This window comes from Copadichromis virginalis, linkage group LG15 (assembly GCF_057382275.1).
Source record: "Copadichromis virginalis isolate Kocher_CV1m ecotype Utaka linkage group LG15, C_Virginalis_male_GT1.1, whole genome shotgun sequence".
NCBI classification, from domain to species: domain Eukaryota; kingdom Metazoa; phylum Chordata; class Actinopteri; order Cichliformes; family Cichlidae; genus Copadichromis; species Copadichromis virginalis.
The window spans coordinates 28,588,199-28,609,739 of record NC_140632.1 but is presented as its reverse complement, the minus strand read 5'-3'; the positions used below and the strand labels follow the sequence as shown (position 1 = coordinate 28,609,739).

The 21,541-nt window shown below is 41.2% G+C and overlaps 1 protein-coding gene across 3 annotated transcripts in view; it reads right to left on the bottom strand.

Annotated features, from left to right (window-relative positions):
• Positions 1 to 21,541, bottom strand: part of cd2ap (CD2-associated protein) — a 111,302-nt gene that overhangs the window by 30,226 nt on the left and 59,535 nt on the right. For all 3 annotated transcript variants that reach the window (XM_085432838.1, XM_085432840.1, XM_085432841.1), the window contains 3 exons: positions 13,740 to 13,776; positions 12,684 to 12,746; positions 5,933 to 6,080 (listed from right to left, as the gene is read on the bottom strand). In XM_085432838.1, the coding sequence (XP_085288964.1) occupies positions 5,933 to 6,080; positions 12,684 to 12,746; positions 13,740 to 13,776 (248 nt within the window). The remainder of the gene's footprint in view (positions 1 to 5,932; positions 6,081 to 12,683; positions 12,747 to 13,739; positions 13,777 to 21,541) is intronic.

Here is a 21,541-nt window from a genome sequence, read left to right as displayed (position 1 = left end):
GACATAATTACCCAGCTACATTTCTGAAAGAATGCAAAAGCATTGACATATATTTTTCCTTCCTACAATAGCCCGACGGGCAGGGCAGAGATAGATTTTGGTAGCCCGACTGAAAATATCGCTAGCCCCGGGACGTCGGGCTAGCGATATTGTGAGCCCTGTATCTGATTGATCATCACTCATCACTCATCTTTGGAAAAGAGAGTTTATTACAGTGAAATGTCTCTTTCCAAAATAAAAGCTATACTATCCGCTTCTTCTGGGCTATATTCTCAGCAGCATATTAAACACATAAGGAGAATCATGTGCTAACAGCTGTCTAAATGACTCGGCTAAAGTTAGTAGCATGCTTGCTTGTTTTTTTTCTGCTTCCACTTGTCTTTGCACTAGGATGATGTCAGCGTAAATGTGCAGTCATATTCATTGTGTTCCCACTAGTGCTTTCAGGTTAATCTCGTTGAAATGACCTTAACGCCACAACACGGCAAATCTCCGTTAACGAGCTACCGCCGATTGCCCCGTGCATGGGGCTAGACGGCCAACACGTTAACGAGCTAACTGCGCTAACACACTAGCTCCCACCCATGTAATTGAGCATTGCATGGCACATCCAACATACTGTTTTACTTTAGTCCATGACTCGCTTACCTTCAGGGTCATACGTCACATGAAAACCAAAATAATTCTAAATGCCAGATCTGAATGAGGGTGGGGAAGGTCCATGTTGCAAGGAGAGCTTAACTTCTGTCTCGCTAGCTTGCCCTGCGCTCTTCCTTCTGACGATGCTGTCTGTGTTGAGCGCTCAGTGAATCTGCGTTCGACTACTCCGCCTAGGCTGCATTGTCGAGCCTAGGCGGAGTAGTCGAACGCTCAGATAAAATAAATTAAAAATTTTGTATTGTTCGATACATATGCGTACCGAACCGAAAGCACTGTATCGAACGGTTCAATATCGATACGAATATCGTTGCACCCCTAATAATCTGGTATTCAAAGGGTATAATTTCTGATTTTGAATTATATTTTGGTTTTCATGAGTAGGAATTTAAAAAACCAAGTCAATGAAAGTAAAATTTTATCGCATTTTGTAAACATAAACAGGGGGTGGCCCTTTCTGGCCACGAACAAGCTGAGGGGGAGATTTTTTGTTTGTCTGTCACTGCACAAAAAAAACAAAGATACATAAAACTCATTGATACTTTTAATTATTGCTATGTATCTAACCTCCATCATGGTTAGATAATAAATCAATTTGCATGTATTATTTAAAAAAAAAAAAAAAAAGGGACTTTATGCTTTTATCCCTATGTAAATCATTACAATTATGTGATTTAACTGGTATTTAAAGGGTTAAAATTCTGAATTTGAATGAAATTTTAGTCTGGATGAGCAGCACTGATACTAATTTAAAAAAATCAAGTCAATGAAAGTAGAAAAATGTTTTAATATATATATATTTTATAGCATTTTGTAAATGTAAACGAGGGGTGGCCATTTTTGGCCACGAACAAGCTGAGAGGGAGTTTTTTTGTTTTTCTGTCACTGCACAAAAACAAAGATGCATAAAAGTCATACTATACTACTGTTAATTATTGCTACACATCTAACCTCCATTGTGGTTAGAAAATAAATCAGATGGCATGTATTATTTGGAAAAAAATTGGGGTTTCATGATTTTTTCCATTTATGACTTCCTAGGATTATGTGATTGAACTGGTATTTAAAGGATTAAAATTCTGAATTTGAATGAAATTAATTAATATATATGAATTTTATAGCATTTTGTAAACGTAAACAAGGGGTGGCCATTTTTTGGCCACGAACAAGCTGAGAGGAAGTTTTTATGTTTTGGCTCTCCCTGCACAAAAATAACAATGCATTATAATCAATGTTATATCAATGATCGTATGGGTCGATCCCACACAAACTGGTTGAGCATGCTTTACACTTCCACCATGTCCCCAGCAAGATCAAGGACCTGATCCTGAACTATTACGCCAATTTCAGGCTTAGGGTCCCTTCTAGGACAGTTACTTCAGACTGGCACCGACTCGGGAAAGTTATAATAACAGGCTGTACCATCTCAGTTACGCTCTTTGCCCTGGCAATGAACATGGTGCGGAGGTGGAGTGCAGAGGGCCGTTGACAAGGTCAGGTGTTCGTCAGCCCCCTATCAGAGCCTATATAGATGACCTCACCATTACGACATCATCAGTTCCCTGGTGTAGGTGGATCTTGCAAGGTCTTGAGAGACTCATCTCATGGGCAAGGATGAGTTTTAAACCTTCTAAATCAAGATCGATGGTAGTGAAGAAGGGCAAGGTGACGGACATGTTCCGGTTCTCAATTTCAGGAACCATTATTCCATCCATAACGGAACAACCAGTTAAGAGCTTGGGGAAACTCTCTGACTCCAGCCTGAAAGACTCTACTGCTATTCAGAAGGCAAATGAGGAGCTGGGAGCGTGGCTCATTAAGGTGGATAAGTCCGGCCTGCCTGGAAGATTTAAAGCCTGGATCTACCAGCATTCCATCCTGCCCCGAATCCTGTGGCCCTTGCTTGTCTATACAGTTCCAATAACTACTGTGGAATCCCTTGAAAGAAAGATCAGTGGCTTTCTTCGTAAGTGGCTGGGACTTCCCCGCAGTCTCACCAGCGCTGCCTTGTATGGGGCAAGCAACAGCGTGCAGTTACCCTTCAGTGGTCTCACAGAAGAGTTCAAGGTGGCTTGCACACGAGAAGCCCTACAGTACAGAGATTCTAAAGACTGCAAGGTGGCATCAGCAGGTATTGAGGTAAGGACAGGAAGAAAGTGGAAGGCTGAGAAGGCAGTTGAGGTGGCGGAGTCACGCCTAAGGCAGAAAACACTGATGGGGGTCTTAGCAACAAGGGGAGCAGGCTTGGGGTACTTCCCAAAGGCCCAGGTCAGCAGGGCACAGGGAAAGGAGAGACACCAGCTACTCCAGGAAGAGGTCCGAGCAGGTGTGGAGGAGGAGCGAGTAAGTAGAGCTGTAGGCCTTAAGCGGCAGGGAGCATGGACAAGGTGGGAGAGCACCTTGCAGCGCAAGGTCACCTGGGCAAACCTCATGCAGGCAGACTTCCACCGGATCCGATTCCTAGTGCAGGCAGTATACGACACTCTGCCAAGCCCAGCAAACCTCCATCTATGGGGAAAGAGCGAGACACCTGCCTGTCCCCTGTGCTCTGGAAGAGGGACCCTAGGACACCTCCTTAGCAGCTGCCCAAGGGCCCTGGCCGATGGTCGGTATCGTTGGCGGCACGACCAGGTGCTCAGAGTAGTTGCTGAAAAGATTGTCTCAGCAATCAGCACCAGCAAGCATCTTCAGGCTCCAAGGAAGGCAATCTCTTTTATTAAGGCTGGAGAGAAACCCCAGGTGCGCCCACATTTGACAACTGGCCTCCTCAATACAGCCTCTGATTGGCAGCTACAGGCTTACCTGGGTAAACAACTAAAGTTCCCTCAGAACATTGCAAAAACATCACTCCGGCCAGACATGATAATTATTTCTGAGGCCTCAAAACAGCTGATCATGCTGGAACTTACAGTGCCCTGGGAAGAACGGATTGAGGAGGCCAATGAAAGGAAACGAGGAAAGTACCAGGAACTAGTGCAGGAGTGCAGGGGAAGGGGCTAGAAGACTTTCTATGAGCCCATAGAAGTGGGTTGTAGGGGCTTTGCAGGACGATCACTCTGCAAAGTCCTAGGCCGACTGGGCGTGGCGGGGGCAGCCAAGAAGAGGGCCATCCAGGCTGTGAGTGAAGCGGCAGAGAAAGCCACAAGGTGGCTGTGGATCAAGAGGGCTGATCCGTTGGTAGCTACTGGTACGCAAGTCGGGGCCTGATCACCCCCGGCTGGGTCGCCTGGGCGAGGGTGTATAATGTTGTGAGACCCGAAACACCTGATGACCCTAGGATACATCACTGAAGATGCGTACCAGTGCATCCAGGAGATGTGTCTTTATAGGCCATTTTTTGGCCACGAACAAGCTGAGAGGAAGTTTTTATGTTTTGGCTCTCCCTGCACAAAAATAACAATGCATTATAATCAATGTTGATGTGAATCAATTACATGCCCCAGACGCCACTATTAATAATACAAGAAATTCCAGTAGAACTGTAATTATATAAAATTGTGAAATTTGAGGTTGTTTTACAGCTAGTGCAGTGGACAAACAAACTGGTGTTTAAAGGGTTAAAAATGTAAAAAGTAATAACTATTTTATATTTATGAAAAGAACTGAAGTTAGTTAAAAGCTTTATGCAGAAAAAATGGTAAAAAAAAAAAAAACAAACAAAAAAAAGAAAACAAACCCAAAAAACCCCCCCAAAAAATAAAAATTACAGACCTAATCTGTCGGTGGCCACTTTTGGCCACGAAACAAGCTGAAAAGGTATTGATTTTGAACAAACCCAGAGGGTTAAAATCCCTCAAAAAAACAACACAACTTGGAAAAGAAAAGAAAAAATAAACAAGCATTGGACTTAGAGTAACTAAACTAAAACTGTGGTTAAGCACATACCTATGAAAAGACTAGATACAACTAGAAAAATTTGCATTTCCTGCGAAAATGCTGTGTAGATGCCTTAACGCTGAAGATTTCTGCTGAAAAAAGCTGAAAAAGTTGAAAAAAAGTTGCCCTGAGCAGGATTCGAACATGGCCCTTCTGGTCTCAAGGCGGCTACTCATCTCACTGAGCCAAACTCATTCTCACAAAGAAGAGGTGGAGAGACTGACAATTCTGCTGAAATGAGCGGAAGCTGCTGAGAATTGTGCTGATAAGAGGTGAAAAGGCTGAAAATTTTTCAGAAGAGGTGAATAAGCAGAATTTGGGCAGAAAAGAGGTGAAAATTCTGAAAATTCTGCTGAAAAGAGGTGAATGAGCAGAATTTCTGCTGAAAAGTTTTTTTTCTGAAAACAGCAGAAAAAACTGAAAATTCTGCTGAAAAGAATTCAATCAGCAGAATTTCTGCTGAAAAGAGGTGAATGAGCAGAATTTCTGCTGAAGAGTTTTTTTCTGAAAACAGCAGAAAAAACTAAAAATTCTGCTGAAAAGAGTTCAATCAGCAGAATTTCTGCTGAAAAGAGGTGAATGAGCAGAATTTCTGCTGAAGAGTTTTTTTCTGAAAACAGCAGAAAAAACTGAAAATTCTGCTGAAAAGAGTTCAATCAGCAGAATTTCTGCTGAAAACAGTTGAATGAGCAGAATTCTGCTGAAAAGCGTTGAATGAGCAGAATTCTGCTGAAAAGAGGGTTTTGCTGAAAACAGTTGAAAAAGCTTGGATTTGTGCTGAAAAGTGGTGAAAAAACAGAAAATTCTGCTGAAAAGGGTTGAAAAAGCTGAAATTTGTGTTGAAAAGAGTTAAAAAAGTTTTACTGTTAACTGAAAGAAATTTTGCCATAAGCGGGATTTGAACCCAGGCCTCCCAGTCTGAGAACGGATGCTCATCTCACTGAGCTAAAACACAGGTCAACCCGGCAAGGAAAATCAGTGAGGCCACTGATAATATGGCAGAAATGGGCAAAAAATATTGCAAAAATTCAATATCTCAAAAAGTATAGAAGTTATGAGCACCAAAAGTCATAGCACTCATTAGCAGAAAGAGCAGAATTTTTTCAAGTTTGAACTGAGAAAATCGGCTGAAAACTGAGGGAGTAGTTAACGTCCAAAAAACGTACGGAAGCAACTAGCAGAATAATAAAGAGAAAGAATAAAGAGAAACAGGAACTCAATAGTGTGGATGCCTTTGAGGGCATCCACACAATTACATCCTAGTAAATTACATTTGGTGTCAATATGCTGCTCAGTATCGACATAAAGCACTGTAAATTAAACCGAATTGTCTTTTTTTTTTAACCCAAAGCTGCAGTGGAGTTTATCAGTGGTGGTCAAATGATGAACAGATACTTACTTGAAGCTGGGTGAGGAAGCAAGAGGCTTCTCAGGTCTCTTTGGTGGGATCATTCCTGGTCGGCCTTTCCCTGGAGGAGGGACCGGCTTCTTGGGCGGGACTAAGGGCGCAGCTGGTTTAGGTTTAAGATCTGGTATGGGTTTGTCAACTGGTGAGAAAGAAGGGGTCAGGTAGATGTTAGAAACAGGAAATATGAACCAAAAAGAAAGGAAATGGACAGAGAAAAAAAACAAGAGGGGAAAAAAGATCATTTACTGGCTGAATGAACTATTTTACCATCATGTTATGCTGCCTATTCTACAATTACACACTGTAACTGAGAATAACTGATTGAAATTCAAGCCTCGTTCTTCTGGGAAGCAGGACAAAATGGTGTACAGCAGTTCATCAGCTGATTCTGTTTGCCCTCAGCTGAACTTTAACATGCTGATGACAGAAACTTTAAACTGCCCAACTATGGGCATTTCTGCCCATAGTTGGGCATGTGCCATCAGAAAGTGAATCTGAATAAGTTCAATTTGAATTTGAATTGCTCAGATTGAATCTGAATTGTAACTTGAATAAATGCTTTTGAAAACTGAATTTGAATTAGTCTAATTTGAAATTGAATTTATGGTTTGAAAATGATCATCACTAAATTGAAATTGAATTTTATATTTTGAAAATGAATTGATTTGCTTTGAAACTACATTTTAAAATTTAAAAATTCAGCTCTCGAATAATTTCAGTTTCACTTCTCACCATTCAGTTTCAGTTCTACAATTCAATTTCAGTTCCAAAATTCAGTTTTTTGGAACTTACATCCGGTTCCGGTTCAAGCGCAGATTAATAGAACTACGTTTTACTAGCGGACCAAAAGTGTTACTGACGGGAATCTACAGCGTCTTGAGCTGAATTAAGACTTCAGAAGTCATTCGTCATGTCGAATGACCAGCGGATAAACTCTCAGGTTGGTAATAAATGTACTACATGTATAAGAACAAGCGTCATGTTAACAAATGATAGCCGTACAGTAACTGTTATGCTTATTGTAGCTGCTAGCTAAAAACGCTAATTTAGCGTAGTTTGCCCTGAATTCAGCTTTGACAAACAAATATGATCGACTGTTTCTAGTAGATTTCCAAAGTTGTCATCTTGGACCCTCTCAGAGTACCCCCTCTGTATGCTTGCAGAGACCCTTACAGTAGGGAAACATGCAAAACGGTTCCCAAACCTTTGTATTTTAGCTTTATCCATGTCTTACACAGCATCCCAACTCTTTAGCTAACTTAATAACTTTAGCTAAAGTGAATAGTTAGTCTAATTCATTAGTGCAGCATTGCTGGATCACCTCTGTTTGAAATGATATAATGTGATATACAACTATCACTGAAACAGCAAACTTTGTAAATAAGCAAACAACACTTCTCATTCTTTAAACGTTTGGCCAAAGCTGTAGATTACACTATCAGTGCTTGTTCACGCTTGACAATAATAACATTTCTAAATTTACTTTGTGCATTTACAGGTAAACAATATCTAATATTTTATCTAAATGACTGCTTTGTCTTTGAAAAGGGTGAAGAGCCTGAGGCCGGTGACAGTCCAGTTCTACTCTAAGTACATTCTTACGGTGGCTCACAGGACAAGGCCACATTCCTGTCCTGCCAGAAGAGAAGAGAAACTTCAGAGTCTTCATGCAGTTCAACCACACCTGTCATATTCCGTATGACAGGGGTCTCAAACTCCAGTCCTCAATGGTCAAAGTGTCATGCAACTTTTCCATGCATGTGATGACTAAGGCCTTCCATTATGGTGTTTGTCATCACATGTCACAGACATCTGGATGATCATTTGGAATAAACAAAAAACTAACAACTTGTTACTTCATCTTTTATCCTTATTATTATTATTATTATTATTGTTCTTATTTTACACTTTTCATTGTTAGGCATTAGGTTTATTTGTAGTAGTCCTTTCCAACGTCTTTCCCTCTTCCATGTTACTGTGTCAGCTTGCCAGCATCTATTTGGGTTTGGAAGTGGAACAGAAAGTAAGGAAATCCAAAGTGCCATTAAAACCAGGAGAGGTTCTTATATTTCAGAAGAAGGGATTAATTTTAAAAAAATGACCTCAATGCCATATTTTATTTAGGAACCCTAGAGAGCACTTTGCAAAATAACACATTCTTATAATTTCACCCTCAGATAAGATAAGATAAGATAAGATAAGATAAGATAAGCTTTATTAGTCCCACACGTGGGAAATTTGTTTTGTCACAGCAGGAAGTGGACAGTGCAAAAGTTATGAGGCAAAAATTAGAATACAATAAGAATAAATACAGTACACAACTGTACAGAATAGAATAAAATAAAACACTATATACAGTAGAATAAAATAAAATAAATATACAATAAGATAAAAATAGAATACAAATACTATATACAACTGAGTAAAAATACAACGATGACAGAAAGGATTATTGCACTTAGTATTATTGCATATGTATGGATGTGTGTGCTTGATCAGTTAAAGTCTTTATTATGGAGTCTGACAGCAGTGGGGAGGAAAGACCTGCGAAATCTCTCCGTCCCACACCGTGGGTGCCGCAGTCTCCCACTGAAGGAGCTGCTCAGTGCTGTCACAGTCTGCTGCATGGGGTGGGAGATGTTGTCTATCAGGGATGACAGCTTAGCCGCCGTTCTCCTGTCACTCACCACCTCCACTGGGTCCAGAGGGCATCCTAGAACAGAGCTGGCCCTTCGGATCACCCTGTTCAGTCTCTTCCTGTCCCCAGCAGAGATGCTGCCGCCCCAGCAGACCACGCCATAAAAGATAGCAGAAGCCACAACAGAGTCATAGAATTTCTTCAGGAGTTGGCCCTCCACTCCAAACGACCTGAGTCTCCGCAGCAGGTACAGCCTGCTCTGCCCTTTCCTGTAGAGGGCGTCTGAGTTATGAGTCCAGTCCAGTCTATTGTTCAGATGAACACCAAGATACAACTGTCAGGGAAGGTGATGTAGGTACAGAGCATATGAGAGTGGTTAAGTTAATGTCTCTTGTCTAGATGAAGGCACAAGAGGGATCAATGGCAAGGCGTAGAGATTCAGTACCTTCAGTCTTCAGTGGACACTCCATTTCTGGCACAAAACACCTGTAAAAGATGGTCGATTTAGGAGGTGACCCGACAACTTCAGCCTGTCAAACATAGTAATGGAGCAGTATGCTTTAAAAAAAACAAAAAAAAAACAAAAAAAAAAAAAACCCAATTAAGCATGCACTCAGTACCCTAAGAATTATTATGGTAGTTAAACACAGTGATAGTTGTATATCACATTATATCATTTCAAACAGAGGTGATCCAGTAATGCTGCACTAATGAATTAGACTAACTATTCACTTTAGCTAAAGTTATTAAGTTAGCTAAAGAGTTGGGATGCTGTGTAAGACATAAATAAAGCTAAAATACAAAGGTTTGGGCACCGTTTTGCATGTTTCGCTACTGTAGGGGTCTCTGCAAGCATACAGAGGGGGTACTCTGAGAGGGTCCAAGATGACAACTTTGGAATTCTACTAGAAACAGTCGATCATATTTGTTTGTCAAAGCTGAATTCAGGGCAAACTACGCTAAATTAGCGTTTTTAGCTAGCAGCTACAATAAGCATAACAGCTACTGTACGGCTATCATTTGTTAACATGACGCTTGTTCTTATACATGTAATACATTTATTACCAACCTGAGAGTTTATCCGCTGGTCATTCGACATGACGAATGACTTCTGAAGTCTTAATTCAGCTCAAGACGCTGTAGATTCCCGTCAGTAACACTTTTGGTCCGCTAGTAAAACGTAGTTCTATTAATCTGCGCTTGAACCGGAACCGGATGTAAGTTCCAAAAAACTGAATTTTGGAACTGAAATTGAATTGTAGAACTGAAACTGAATGGTGAGAAGTGAAACTGAAATTATTCGAGAGCTGAATTTTTAAAGGATAAAATGCAGTTTCAAAGCAAATGAATTCATTTTCAAAATATAAAATGCAATTTCAATTTAGTGATGATCATTTTCAAACCATAAATTCAACTTCAAATTAGACTAATTCAAATTCAGTTTTCAAAAGCATTTATTCAAGTTACAATTCAGATTCAATCTGAGCAATTCAAATTCAAATTGAACTTATTCAAATTCAGTTTCTGATGGCACAGATTTCTGCCCATACCCAACACCCTAACATGGGAAGCACAAGATAGACCAGACTAGATTACATACACAGATAGATAACAGATAGAAAGATGGGCAAATAATGTAATACACATAGCACGACATGTGTCCTGATCTGTCGTTATTGCTTTCCACAGATCTGTTGTCATACTGATTAGAAAACAGTGATGTGATTGTGTGTCATGTTACCTACCTATTAACCAGGAAAAGCATTTATTGCGTGAGCAATCATCTGTGACAATGCAACATAATTGAAAGTATCAGCTGTATTGTCAAGCGGCAATGTTTTCTGGAAGACCAATTAGCTTTACTTCCACAACAGCTACTGTGATTCATTCTTTTCCTGTTTGTCTGCTGGTTCCTTTACTATGAACATAAATAACCCTGTGTGATTCTTAGATTTTTCCTTTACCTCCCATGAAGGACCTCCTAGGACACAAATGGAGAGAAGAAAACAAAAAGAAACAAATACGAAGAAGCACTAGGATGAAAGACAATAATGTCGAGGGAAAAAGAGATTAGTGTTACAACTTGTGTGTGTGTGTGTGTGTGTGTGTGTGTGTGTGTGGGGGGGGAGGGGGGGATTTGAGACATAGAAAGTAACCTAGAGTGAGCAGACACATACTTTGTGAAGTGAAGATTTGAGGAAGAAATTTGAATATGCAGAAGTTTGAAAAAAATGACAGCAGGAGGTACTGCTGATCCTGCTGACCCCCTTATATCATTGTTGCTGTTATTCAGTCACACACTGATAAAAATCGTATAAATACTTCTAGCACACATGAAGCTGAAACTTCAGTCGGCATCATTTTACCGCTTGTACTGCAGATAAAGCCCTTCAAGTCTATATAAACAGAATTGCATAACAATTCATTAATTATTAACTTTTGGTATCACTTGTCTTTGACGTCTACCTCCTGAGAGGCATGCTACAAAGCCAAAGAAGCCTTACCATGTTGAACTGATGATGTACTATGGACCTTAGAGGCTATTTTTCCCTTTATTATGGAAAGGATCCAGTGATCATCTACCACTATTGTCCTCTACTATTCCACTCTTTATTTAGAGAATGTACCAACATGCCTGAGGCCAAATGAGCTAATATGTGTATCCAGACATTTCCAGATCCAACTGCATTTGCTTTGGGGTTTTTATTACAGATTTTGGAATCTCTACACAATCACAATGAAGATTATCTTCTATCCATAAAGCTTTAATCCTGAACACCGAATTAATTACATCTAAAATGATTACATAAGACAGACACCAACTCAGCAGTACGGGCAGCTTCTAGCAGGGACGCACACACACACACACGCACGCACACACACACACACACACACACACACACACACCCCTTGCATTCGGCTCAGCAAGAGAAACTGCGTTGACAGCACTAGAGCTTGCTTCAACATGTGCTGTGATTATACCATAAAAATAAACTGACCTCAGGTGTACAGCAGCCACCACACAAGTAAACTCATTAAATGCATCCATCTCCCCCACAAGTTGTGAAGCTGGCTAATTTTTTACTATAAACGTATTTAAGTTTGAAAATCTTATAAACCTTACCTGAATATTATTTAAAAGAGACATTAAACCGAGAAAGTGTTGTTTTGTTGTTGTTTTTTTTTAGCCTGTGGGACAGTTTTCCACCTACATACACATCCTAATGAATCTGGACCCATATTGGGTTTTTTTTGTGTATGGCAGTTTTTATTTATATTAAATGCAAATCAGTGCTTTCTGTTTATCTTCAAATAGTGCAAGTGTTTTAGCTTTTTCTAGAAGCAGTACTTTTTGGAAGGGAAAACAAAAACAAAAAGAACCAGTGTATTTTGAAACCTAATTTCCATCGATGAAGGAAAAACATTCAAATGAACAAAAAAGTAAGCGAAACGTAGAAGGGAGACACAATATAGAAGACCCCACTAAGTCAGAGAACAAAGGCTTTGAAGAAAGTGAAGACTCGAGACAAAAACAGCAACAACAAAACAGACGAAGGAACCACAAGAGGCGCTTCAGGTAGACACAAACTCAGACTTTTGTCTTTTAGAATTTTCCATAAAAGCCATCAGAATATGAATCAATGTCTTCTAAACTTTTGAACACTAAAGTTAAACCTGTGGTTAAAGCTTTTATTGACTGTGTTCCAGTCTACCCAACATTTTCAGCAAAGTGAAGTGAGCTAGAAGGAGCTGGTGACAGTGAGGTGCTGTCTCAGGCATACCTAGTAACATTAGCTTCTTACTTCATAAATCCTCTGTTAACTTGTGTTTTCTTCAATTTAAACCAAGCAGAGAGGAAGGCTGCTTATCCAACAGTATGCTGAGTAAAATGCCATGTGGCAGAAGTAGGATGGATTTATGCACCGAGTGAAAAGGCCATAACAGGAAAGTAATATCGGATGGAGATCTGTGTTCAGTGCCAAATTTGGAGGGAAATGTCCAAAAAAAAAAAAAAGTATTTTGATATGTGGAGCAAAGCTGTGAGCAATGTGGAGAAATGGGAACATAAAGAAGGATGCGAGCAAAGACGGAGTGCAACCGTACCTCTGTCCTCTGGCCTGACCAGATGAGGCTTCTTGTCAGCACTCGGGATCTCCGGCTTAAGAGCTGAAAAACGAAACATGGTCCGCACAAGAGTCACCTCGTCTGTCTGACGCGACTGACTTGAGACTCACACAACAGATAGGAAGACACTTTCTCAAGTAAACACAACAAAGCACTGACACAAATACACTATCCTCTACCAGACACTTCCAGGCGGGTATGAAATTAGCACAGAATTGCCAGATGACTATTACACTGTGTATGTATTGGTGGGTGCACACCAGTGTGGTTTGGTTATGTTTAACATCTACACATTAAGAAAAAAAAAAAATCTCTACACTGACAGGAACTCATGCACACACACACACACACACACACACACACAGTCCTAGCAGGATATGAATGCAAACCCTGTGGTAAAAAAAATTATGCAAATGTGCATTTTGCAAACTGTAGATGTTGCTGCTGATACCAGGGACTGCTGTCTCTATACCCAAACTCAGTCACCACACAGCCTTCTACTTGAAGTAGAAGTAGATCACACACTTTGGGCTTTGATGAATGTTTCCTCAATCAGTTAAACGTAAACAAAGAGTACATGGCAGAGGAGCCAATCCTTTTTGGATTTTAATCTACTTTCTACCATGTGTATATATACTTCTTTTTTTTATGAGTTGCTACAGTTACAGGATCCCAGCATGTACACAGGTGCACTCAATGGGACATGATGATGGAAATATCCTGAGTACACAGCTGTTTCTTTTGCGTCCTTGATGATATTTCAGCAATGAAACAGCACAGACGCTGGCTATAAAGAAGGATTGAAACCAAAAAATTAACAGATTATTCTAACAATAATCTATATATTTTTTCCAAACAGTAATATTAATGCACTTCATATTTTTGAGGCGGTGTAGAATAAATGTAAACACCTACTAATTCTACTTAAGAAATGAGCTGCTCAATAGCAAGACATTTAAAGTAAGAAGCCCGTTTTCACACTTCCCACTGACTTGAGAGCAGATAATAAGACAAAGAGGTTAAACTGCTCCTTACCCGTGCTTTTAGATGGTGGAGGCGGTTTCTTCGGTTTCTGACAGGAAGACAAAAGTAGAGAGTTAATAAATGTTAGTGTGAGGATGACACAACAAAGTGATTAACTTTATTTAAAAAAAAAAAAAAGCAAAAAAAAAAAAAAAGCAGGAGTTAAGGAGAAAGGTACAAATTCGGTTTGGTCTAAACAAAGATTAAATTTGTTGCACTAGATTCAGTCCTGCAGTGAAATGTTGTGATTGTCTTCTTATATTAGGAGAGCAACACAGGCAGTTTAAATATTTTGTCATTTTACAGCACAGCCCTCTTCGATTACAACTCAATATATTAATTCAATGAAGATTAACCACGAGTCTGACTGTCTAACATGATTAACGCCAACACAAGTCAATATATAAGACCTACATTTTAAAGGCCTTACAATGCTGGTTTCAACCATTATTAACAGACGTACACAAAGTATTTCACTAATTAAAAAAAAATAAAATAAAAAAAAATGACGAGGTTCCATCTGCTATGAAACGGGGTGAAATAGGGTGGGAGGAGAGGCAAAGTACAGCGAGTGTCACCCGAAACCAACCCGGGCACTGGAGTATCACACTGGACGCATTTAGCACTTAGCAGGTTTACTTGCTCAGACATGTAGGTGTTGGCTGCTACTTTCAAAATGCTAAAGGTTATTGGTGTTTACAGACACAGACTTAAAAAGGTTTCTCTTTATATTAATACTGTGTCTCTCATCTAACTGTTCCCAACAATAAACTTTGGCATAATTATGACAATAATGCCTGTACGGGCAATATTTCAGTACAAGATTCGCCAGCTGACTTGTGCTGCATTAGTTAGACTGCCGCTTTGTGACATTTAATAGCTTAGGCACTGGTATCCTAATACCCATTAATAAAATCTATTTCCATAAAAATATTATGGTCAGCAGTGATGGGCTTACAGCATTCATTGAGTGAGTTATTTACTGTCCAGTCATGTTATATAACCCTAACATGACAAACACAAAAGCAGTTCTCAAAATGAATGGGGTATATATCTTTTTTTCCCCGCTTTCTTTTTTTTTGCAAATACACACCAACATCTCTGGAAAACACTTTTAATTACTCATCAGCATTACAGTAAATCTTATATACAAAGGTGTATATATGTATTGTATTGTTCCAGTTGACATTAAAGTGTGAGAGCGGGTGGCTGAAATATGTTCAGGACTTCTCTTGTTGTGTTATTTCAACATGTGCAGTTAAAGACGATTCTACCTCCCACAAATTAAATAAAAACTGATTTCATCCCAGCAATTCACATCTAAAGTAAGAGTCAAATATGGAAGCGGAGAAGGGATTATGGAGGGATTTGAGGGCACGCATGTTACATGTCAATGATAAAAGTCACACAGTGGCTCTTTTCCCAAGATTTTTATAGATTCAGTGAACGTAACAGGCTTTTATGTGTGTGTCTGATTTATAATACAGTCATGTTAAAAAAAAGAAAGAAGACACACACACCCACAACCTCACCCTGAGCATTTCAGTCAGATTGAGGTCTGGACTTTGGGCCACTGCAACACCTGGAGTCTTTCCTTTCCATTATAGATTTGCTGCTGTGCTTGGGATTATTGTTCCTGTGCATAGCAAAGCTTTAATTGTCAGATGACTTCACTCACTCATTCATGAATATTTAACACATTAAGGCCTGATTTAGATTTAGGGAATCTTTTTAATTGTTGCAGGCTGCGTTGACCCGATATGTAATTACATTTCTTGGTGTGTGTGTCATAGGTTTGCTGCTGAAGCATAAATCAGGTGTAACAGAGGCCTGTAGAGTCTGAGCTGTAATTCTTGGTCACTCTTGTTTCACATGACTGTATATCTAAAGATATGGTTCAATCATCAGCATGATCCATGATTATAACTCACCTTTATGTGTATTTAAGAAAAACAAAACTAGAATTAAATGAAACTATTAATAAAAAAAACACAATTCCTTATACAAAGACTTCGCTTGCAGAATTTTGAACACAGTAACAAATCAGGTCGATTTCTAGCTAACCAGCTAAAAATAAATAAAGAAAAAACAACTATATGTGCTGCTAAAGATTTATCGGGGAACACAATATATGATCCTGGAAGAATAAACAACATTTTTAGGGATTTCTATGAAACTTTATACTCACCACAAATAAACCCATCTAAAAATGAAATTGATCTGTTTCTTGACAACGTAACTCTTCCAAAATTACTAGACAGTCAAGCAATGGAACTGGATTCGCCACTGACGCCAAGTGAACTCCAGGAAGCCCTGATAAGTATGCCCAATAATAAGGCTCCAGGTCCAGACGGCTTCCCTGCAGAATTCTACAAAGAATTCTGGACAATTTTGGCACCAGTATTCCACAGCATGTTGCAGGAAATCGAGGAAAAGGGCAGACTACCACCAAATATGAATTCTGCCAACATTAGTCTCCTGCTAAAACCAGGCAAAGACCCTTTATTTCCCTCAAGCTATCGTTCAATTTCTCTTTTAAATGTAGACCTTAAAATAATCTGCAAAGCTCTCTCAAAGAGATTAGAGAAAATGACCCCCCTCTTAATTCATCCTGACCAAACTGGTTTCATAAAAGGTCGGCACTCCTCAACAAACACTCGTAGATTACTTAATTTAATAGACTACTCATACGATAAAAACATCGAAACCATAATATTATCTCTAGATGCAGAAAAAGCATTTGACAGAGTTAATTGGAAATTTTTATTCGCAACTTTACACAAATTTGGTTTTGGAAACTCTTTCATAAACTGGATAAGAATATTATACAATTCCCCAACGGCTCGTATCAGAACAAATGACCAGACATCCTCCAGCTTCTGTCTCCTGAGGGGCACCAGACAGGGATGCCCACTCTCCCCTTCACTTTTTGCAATTTTTATCAAACCTCTAGCAGCAGCATTTAGACAGGCTACAACAATTAAGGGCATAAAATGTAAGAACATAGAACATAAAATCAGTCTCTATGCGGATGATGTGTTGCTTTTTCTGCAAAACACACAAACCAACCTCTCTGAGGTAATTACTTTACTGGTTTTCAAGAGTTTCAGATTATTCAATTAACTGGCCAAAATCTACAGTTCTCCCCATTAACTGCTCCTTCCATAATTCTTCCTCTGCCCTACTGCAATCCGGAAATATTAAATATTTAGGTATTAATGTCTCTCCTAAGCTTTCAGACTTAACTAAACTAAACCACATCCCACTTCTAAAGAAAGTAGAAGGCGATCTGACTAGATGGAAATCTTTACCCATATCACTCATGGGAAGGGTCGCCACTATAAAAATGATGATCTTGCCAAAAATAAATTACTTATTTTTGATGATCCCTAACAAACCATCACAAGATTGGTTCAGATCTCTGGATTCATATATTTCCAAATTCCTTTGGAAAGATAAACCCCCGTGTATTAGCTTAAAAACGCTACAAAGAACCAAGGATAGAGGAGGATTAGATCTGCCTAATTTTCACCAATACTTCTTAGCCAAAAGGCTTCAGTTCATCTCAGAATGGTTAAAACATACCTTCTTAGTTGAGCCCTGGCTAGATGTTGAACAGGCACTATGCAAGGATCTAGAGATTTCAGACCTACCATTTATTAGCTCAAACATCAAAAGACATGAATGCTTTAAAAGTATCAACACCATGCAAACGTACACCTATCTGGAATAACCCTGACATATTACAAAACAATAATATGATTAATTTCCCAGAATGGAGTTGTAAAGGAATTAAATACTTAGAACATATATTAGAGGGAACAGAATTTATTCCATTTGACAGACTAGTTGCACAATATGGGATCAACAAGACAAGGTTTTTAGAATATCAACAAATTAAATCCATAGTAAAAAAGAAATTTATCCTCAGTCAAGTTGAATTACAAACACCACTAAGTGCGGCACATTTTCTTACTCTTAAATCCCCCAAATTATTATCTAAAATATACAGAACACTCTCTAAATTAGATGAATCAATATCCCTTCCTACTGCAAAGTGGGAAGCAGATTTATCAGTCAACCTAGACCAAAACTTCTGGTCTCAGATTTGCTTAAAAACTTTTAAATTAATTAAAAATCCCAGTCTGCAATTAATACAATACAAAATACTTCATAGAGTGCACTATACAGGTCATCGGATGTTCAAGATGGGCTTTACATCTTCCAACAACTGCTCACACTGTCAAGGCAATACACCAGACAATTACATCCACGCTCTTTGGTTCTGTCCACCAGTGCAAAAGTTTTGACGCGAGATATGTGAATACTTATCAAAGTGTCTGAAATGTAACATTCCAACTTCCCCCTTAGTGTGTCTACTGGGCAGCTTAGATAATGTCACTTCAGAAAAGAATATAGCCCATATGATCTTCACTGCCCTATGCATAGCCAAGAAAACAGTCCTCATGAACTGGAAAAATAAAAATAATCTTAATTCTAACCAATACAGAAATTATCTATTAGATTACATTAGTCTTGACACAGCCTCTGCCACCACATTAGATCAATTGCTCTGGGCCCCTTTTATCAGCTCCATCACCTAGTGGGGGTGGGGGGTCATAGTTTGGTCCCGCCTTCACTGTTGTGATTGGTGAGGGGGTAGGGACAGGCTTAGGGCGTCGGGGGGTTCCCCGGAGGCATCTTCCTTGGGGGGCTCAACCCGGGGTAGCGGTCACGTCCGGTTGGGGGCTCTGTTGGCTCTCAGGTGACTGTTTCCTCGCGGCTGCGTGCAGCGGGGCTAGGGGAGGGTCTGTGCTGACGGATGTGGGTTACTGACCTGGCAACCTGGCTGCCCCTGGGTGGGTCCGGGATGGGCGTGAGGTTCTGGGGGCGCTCCGTCTCTGGGCTGGGGCCCGGGCCGGGCCTCGGGGGCTTGGGTCCTGGTTGGTGTGTTGCCGGGGTTGTGGGCGGGTGGGTGCATGGGGGCCCGGCCCTGGAGCAGGGTGCCGCCGGTGCGTCGAGCCGCCTGGGGGGCTCTTCAACTGGTGGGGGGGATGGTCACATCTTGCAGGAGCTTTCTTCTCTTCAGGAACTCTCTGCAGGAGGGGGAGATACAGGAGAGGTGGAAGAAGATCTCAGCCTGGGCGTTTACCGTCTTATGTAGTCTGGAAGATGTGTGGATGGTGGGGTGGGTGCAGTTTTCTCTGTGGTGGGGTTGGGTGGACTGTCCAGGGCTCTGTGGAGCCGGAGGGCGCTACTGCACTGGGCCCCGGTCTGATGGGCCTGGGCCCCCCTTCCCTGGCAGGTCGCGAAGGGTGGGAGTGCCTACTGGGGTCAGCGGGGGAGCTGGCCCCAGGGAGGGGTTACCTGCCCCTCCCTTCCTTCCCTCCCCATCTCCAGCTGCCTCCCTCTTCCCGCTCCTCCACAACCACCCACACATGCAGGGCCTTGGAGTGGGGGTATGTCACCTGGCTGCCTCTGCCTCAATTTTATCCCACAACTTAGACATTCACATTATTCACACTCTCATTACACATACATATAGGATCTTGGGGGTGGGCACAATCACGGAGTCCAAATTACCATCAGGGTGTATACCTCACCCCTGACGTCGTTGCCCACCTCTCAATTTTAAATACACTTAGTCATTGAGGGCTAGCAGGAGGGACTATGCGCTTACCTGCTGCTCCTTGGCAGGTAGCTCCATGCCCTCCTGGGTTTTAATTGCACCTTAGAACACATATGCATCAACACTACAATGAGCGGGTGGAGGGAGGTTTGGAGTCTTCTCCCACCCCCATTCTCTGCGGCCTGCTGGAGCGGGAGGGCTAGTAGGAGGAGTTGGCCGTCCGACTGCGGTCTGGGGTGTGGGGCCTCCCTGCTGCTGCGGAGTCGGGGTGGTCTGCCTCTCCCCACCGCAGGGAAAAGGGTAACACCACCTGGGTCTGGGTGCAATTCCCCCCTCCAGGGGCAAGGGTACCTAGACCCGGTTTGTAGAGTACGCTTGGGGAGTGTGATTGTGTGTACAGCGTCTCTTTATGTCTGTCTCCACGTTGGTTGAGTGTGGAGTGAGTGCATATGAGAGCATGAGGGTGGGAATGGATGTTTGTGTCTGTGTGTGCCTGTATGTCTGTGTCTATATGTCAGGTTGGGTATCAGACGCCACCTCTCTGGGGACACCTCAGGCCCTCCAAGGTTTGGAGGCCTATCTCCACCCACCACCACTTCCCCTGCCGGTGGCGGACTCCCTCAGGTGTCGGTGTGTTGGTGGTTCTTTGTGTCTGGGGGTGGGCGTCCGGGTACACACCGGCTCACTCCTTGGCGGCCGCTTGTCGGGGCCTGGGGCTCGCTCGGGCCCCTTCGGAGGTGGGGTGCCCCCGGCCTCTCGGCCTGGGGCTCGGTCACTCAGGCACAGCTGGGGGCTGGCGGAGCTCACGGGCGCGTCACTGCAACTCCCCCTGACTTCTGCTCCGCGGCTGCTGGGCGAGCCCTCATCTGGGACTCTCCTCAGCTCTTACTGGAACAGTGGCGCGGCTGCCCCTCTGTTGGTCTTCCATGGTCTCTTGTGTTCTGGGGGCCTCTGGATGTCTAGAGTTTTGATCTCCTCCATACCCGCTTCACACCCTGGAGGACGGGGCTGTGGCCCCCCCACACTCCCTAGCAGATCATTACATGGAGAAACCTTTGGAATGCAAGCATGCTGATCCACACAGGTATGCACACATGGGTATTCACAGACGCGGACTAAAGCTTTCTTGGCTGCTGCCTCAAAGCACACTGTGCGCTGTCTATCTTGCGTGCTGCACAATATCGTTTATTATTTAGTAAATATTGATATCTATGACTAGCTAGTTTATTGTGATGGTGCTTTGTTTTCTCTATTATTATGTTGCTCTTTGTTGTTTGCTGTCTCCTCTGTTTGTTTTTTTTTGTTTGTTTGTTTTTTTTTTCTCTCCATACAGGTGACCCAGGAGTTCTTTTTTTTCTTTTCTCTCTCTCTTCCCCCCTCTTCTCACCGTCTCTTCTCCCCTTTGGTTTTCTTTCTTTCTCTCCCCCTCTTTCTCTCATTCATTCCCTGTCCTATTTATTAAAAAAAAAAAAAAAAAAAAAATGACAAAGGATGAACTGAAGCTCTGCCATCACGTAATGTCGCATACTGCTGTTTCTGATGTCATTAAAAAAAAAAACAAAAAAAAAAAAACAAAAAAAAACAAAAAAAAAAAAACACGAGTCATAAGTGCAATAAAATAATCTATTAAGTGGGGGAAAAAATCCGGACTGCAAGAACAAGCAAACAAACCTAGTCTATCTTTTTATAGATCAACGTTGTTCATGTGAACAAAAAAGGTAAAGATGTCATTTTAATGCAACAACGCATAGCAATGACTTTTTCCTGTGCATATATGCATTTTCACTTGTACCGAGCAAACAGGCTTTGTGGTACAGATCATGCAGCAACAAGCAGCACACAGCAACAGTTTGAAATGTAAAACAGAAATAGTTTTAAATATATCAGTGCAGTTCTGCTATTTCACTTCTGCTTTCCTCTGTTTCTGCGATTCAAGATTTGAATAGTTGTGCGGGGACTTTGAATTTAAAATGTGCTCCACAAAGCAGGAGCCAGAAGGTGGGGCCACAAAATGTAAGGGCATAATGTAAATCAACAAAACACCAATGAGCACCAAAATACAAGAATAAAACAGTAAAGAATAATAAAAGCCAAAAGTTGAAACCCGTAAATAACAAGGAATTAAAATTAAATAATAAAGGTGAGCAGCAGACCTGTGAGCGAGAAAACACCAAAACTGAAAGCA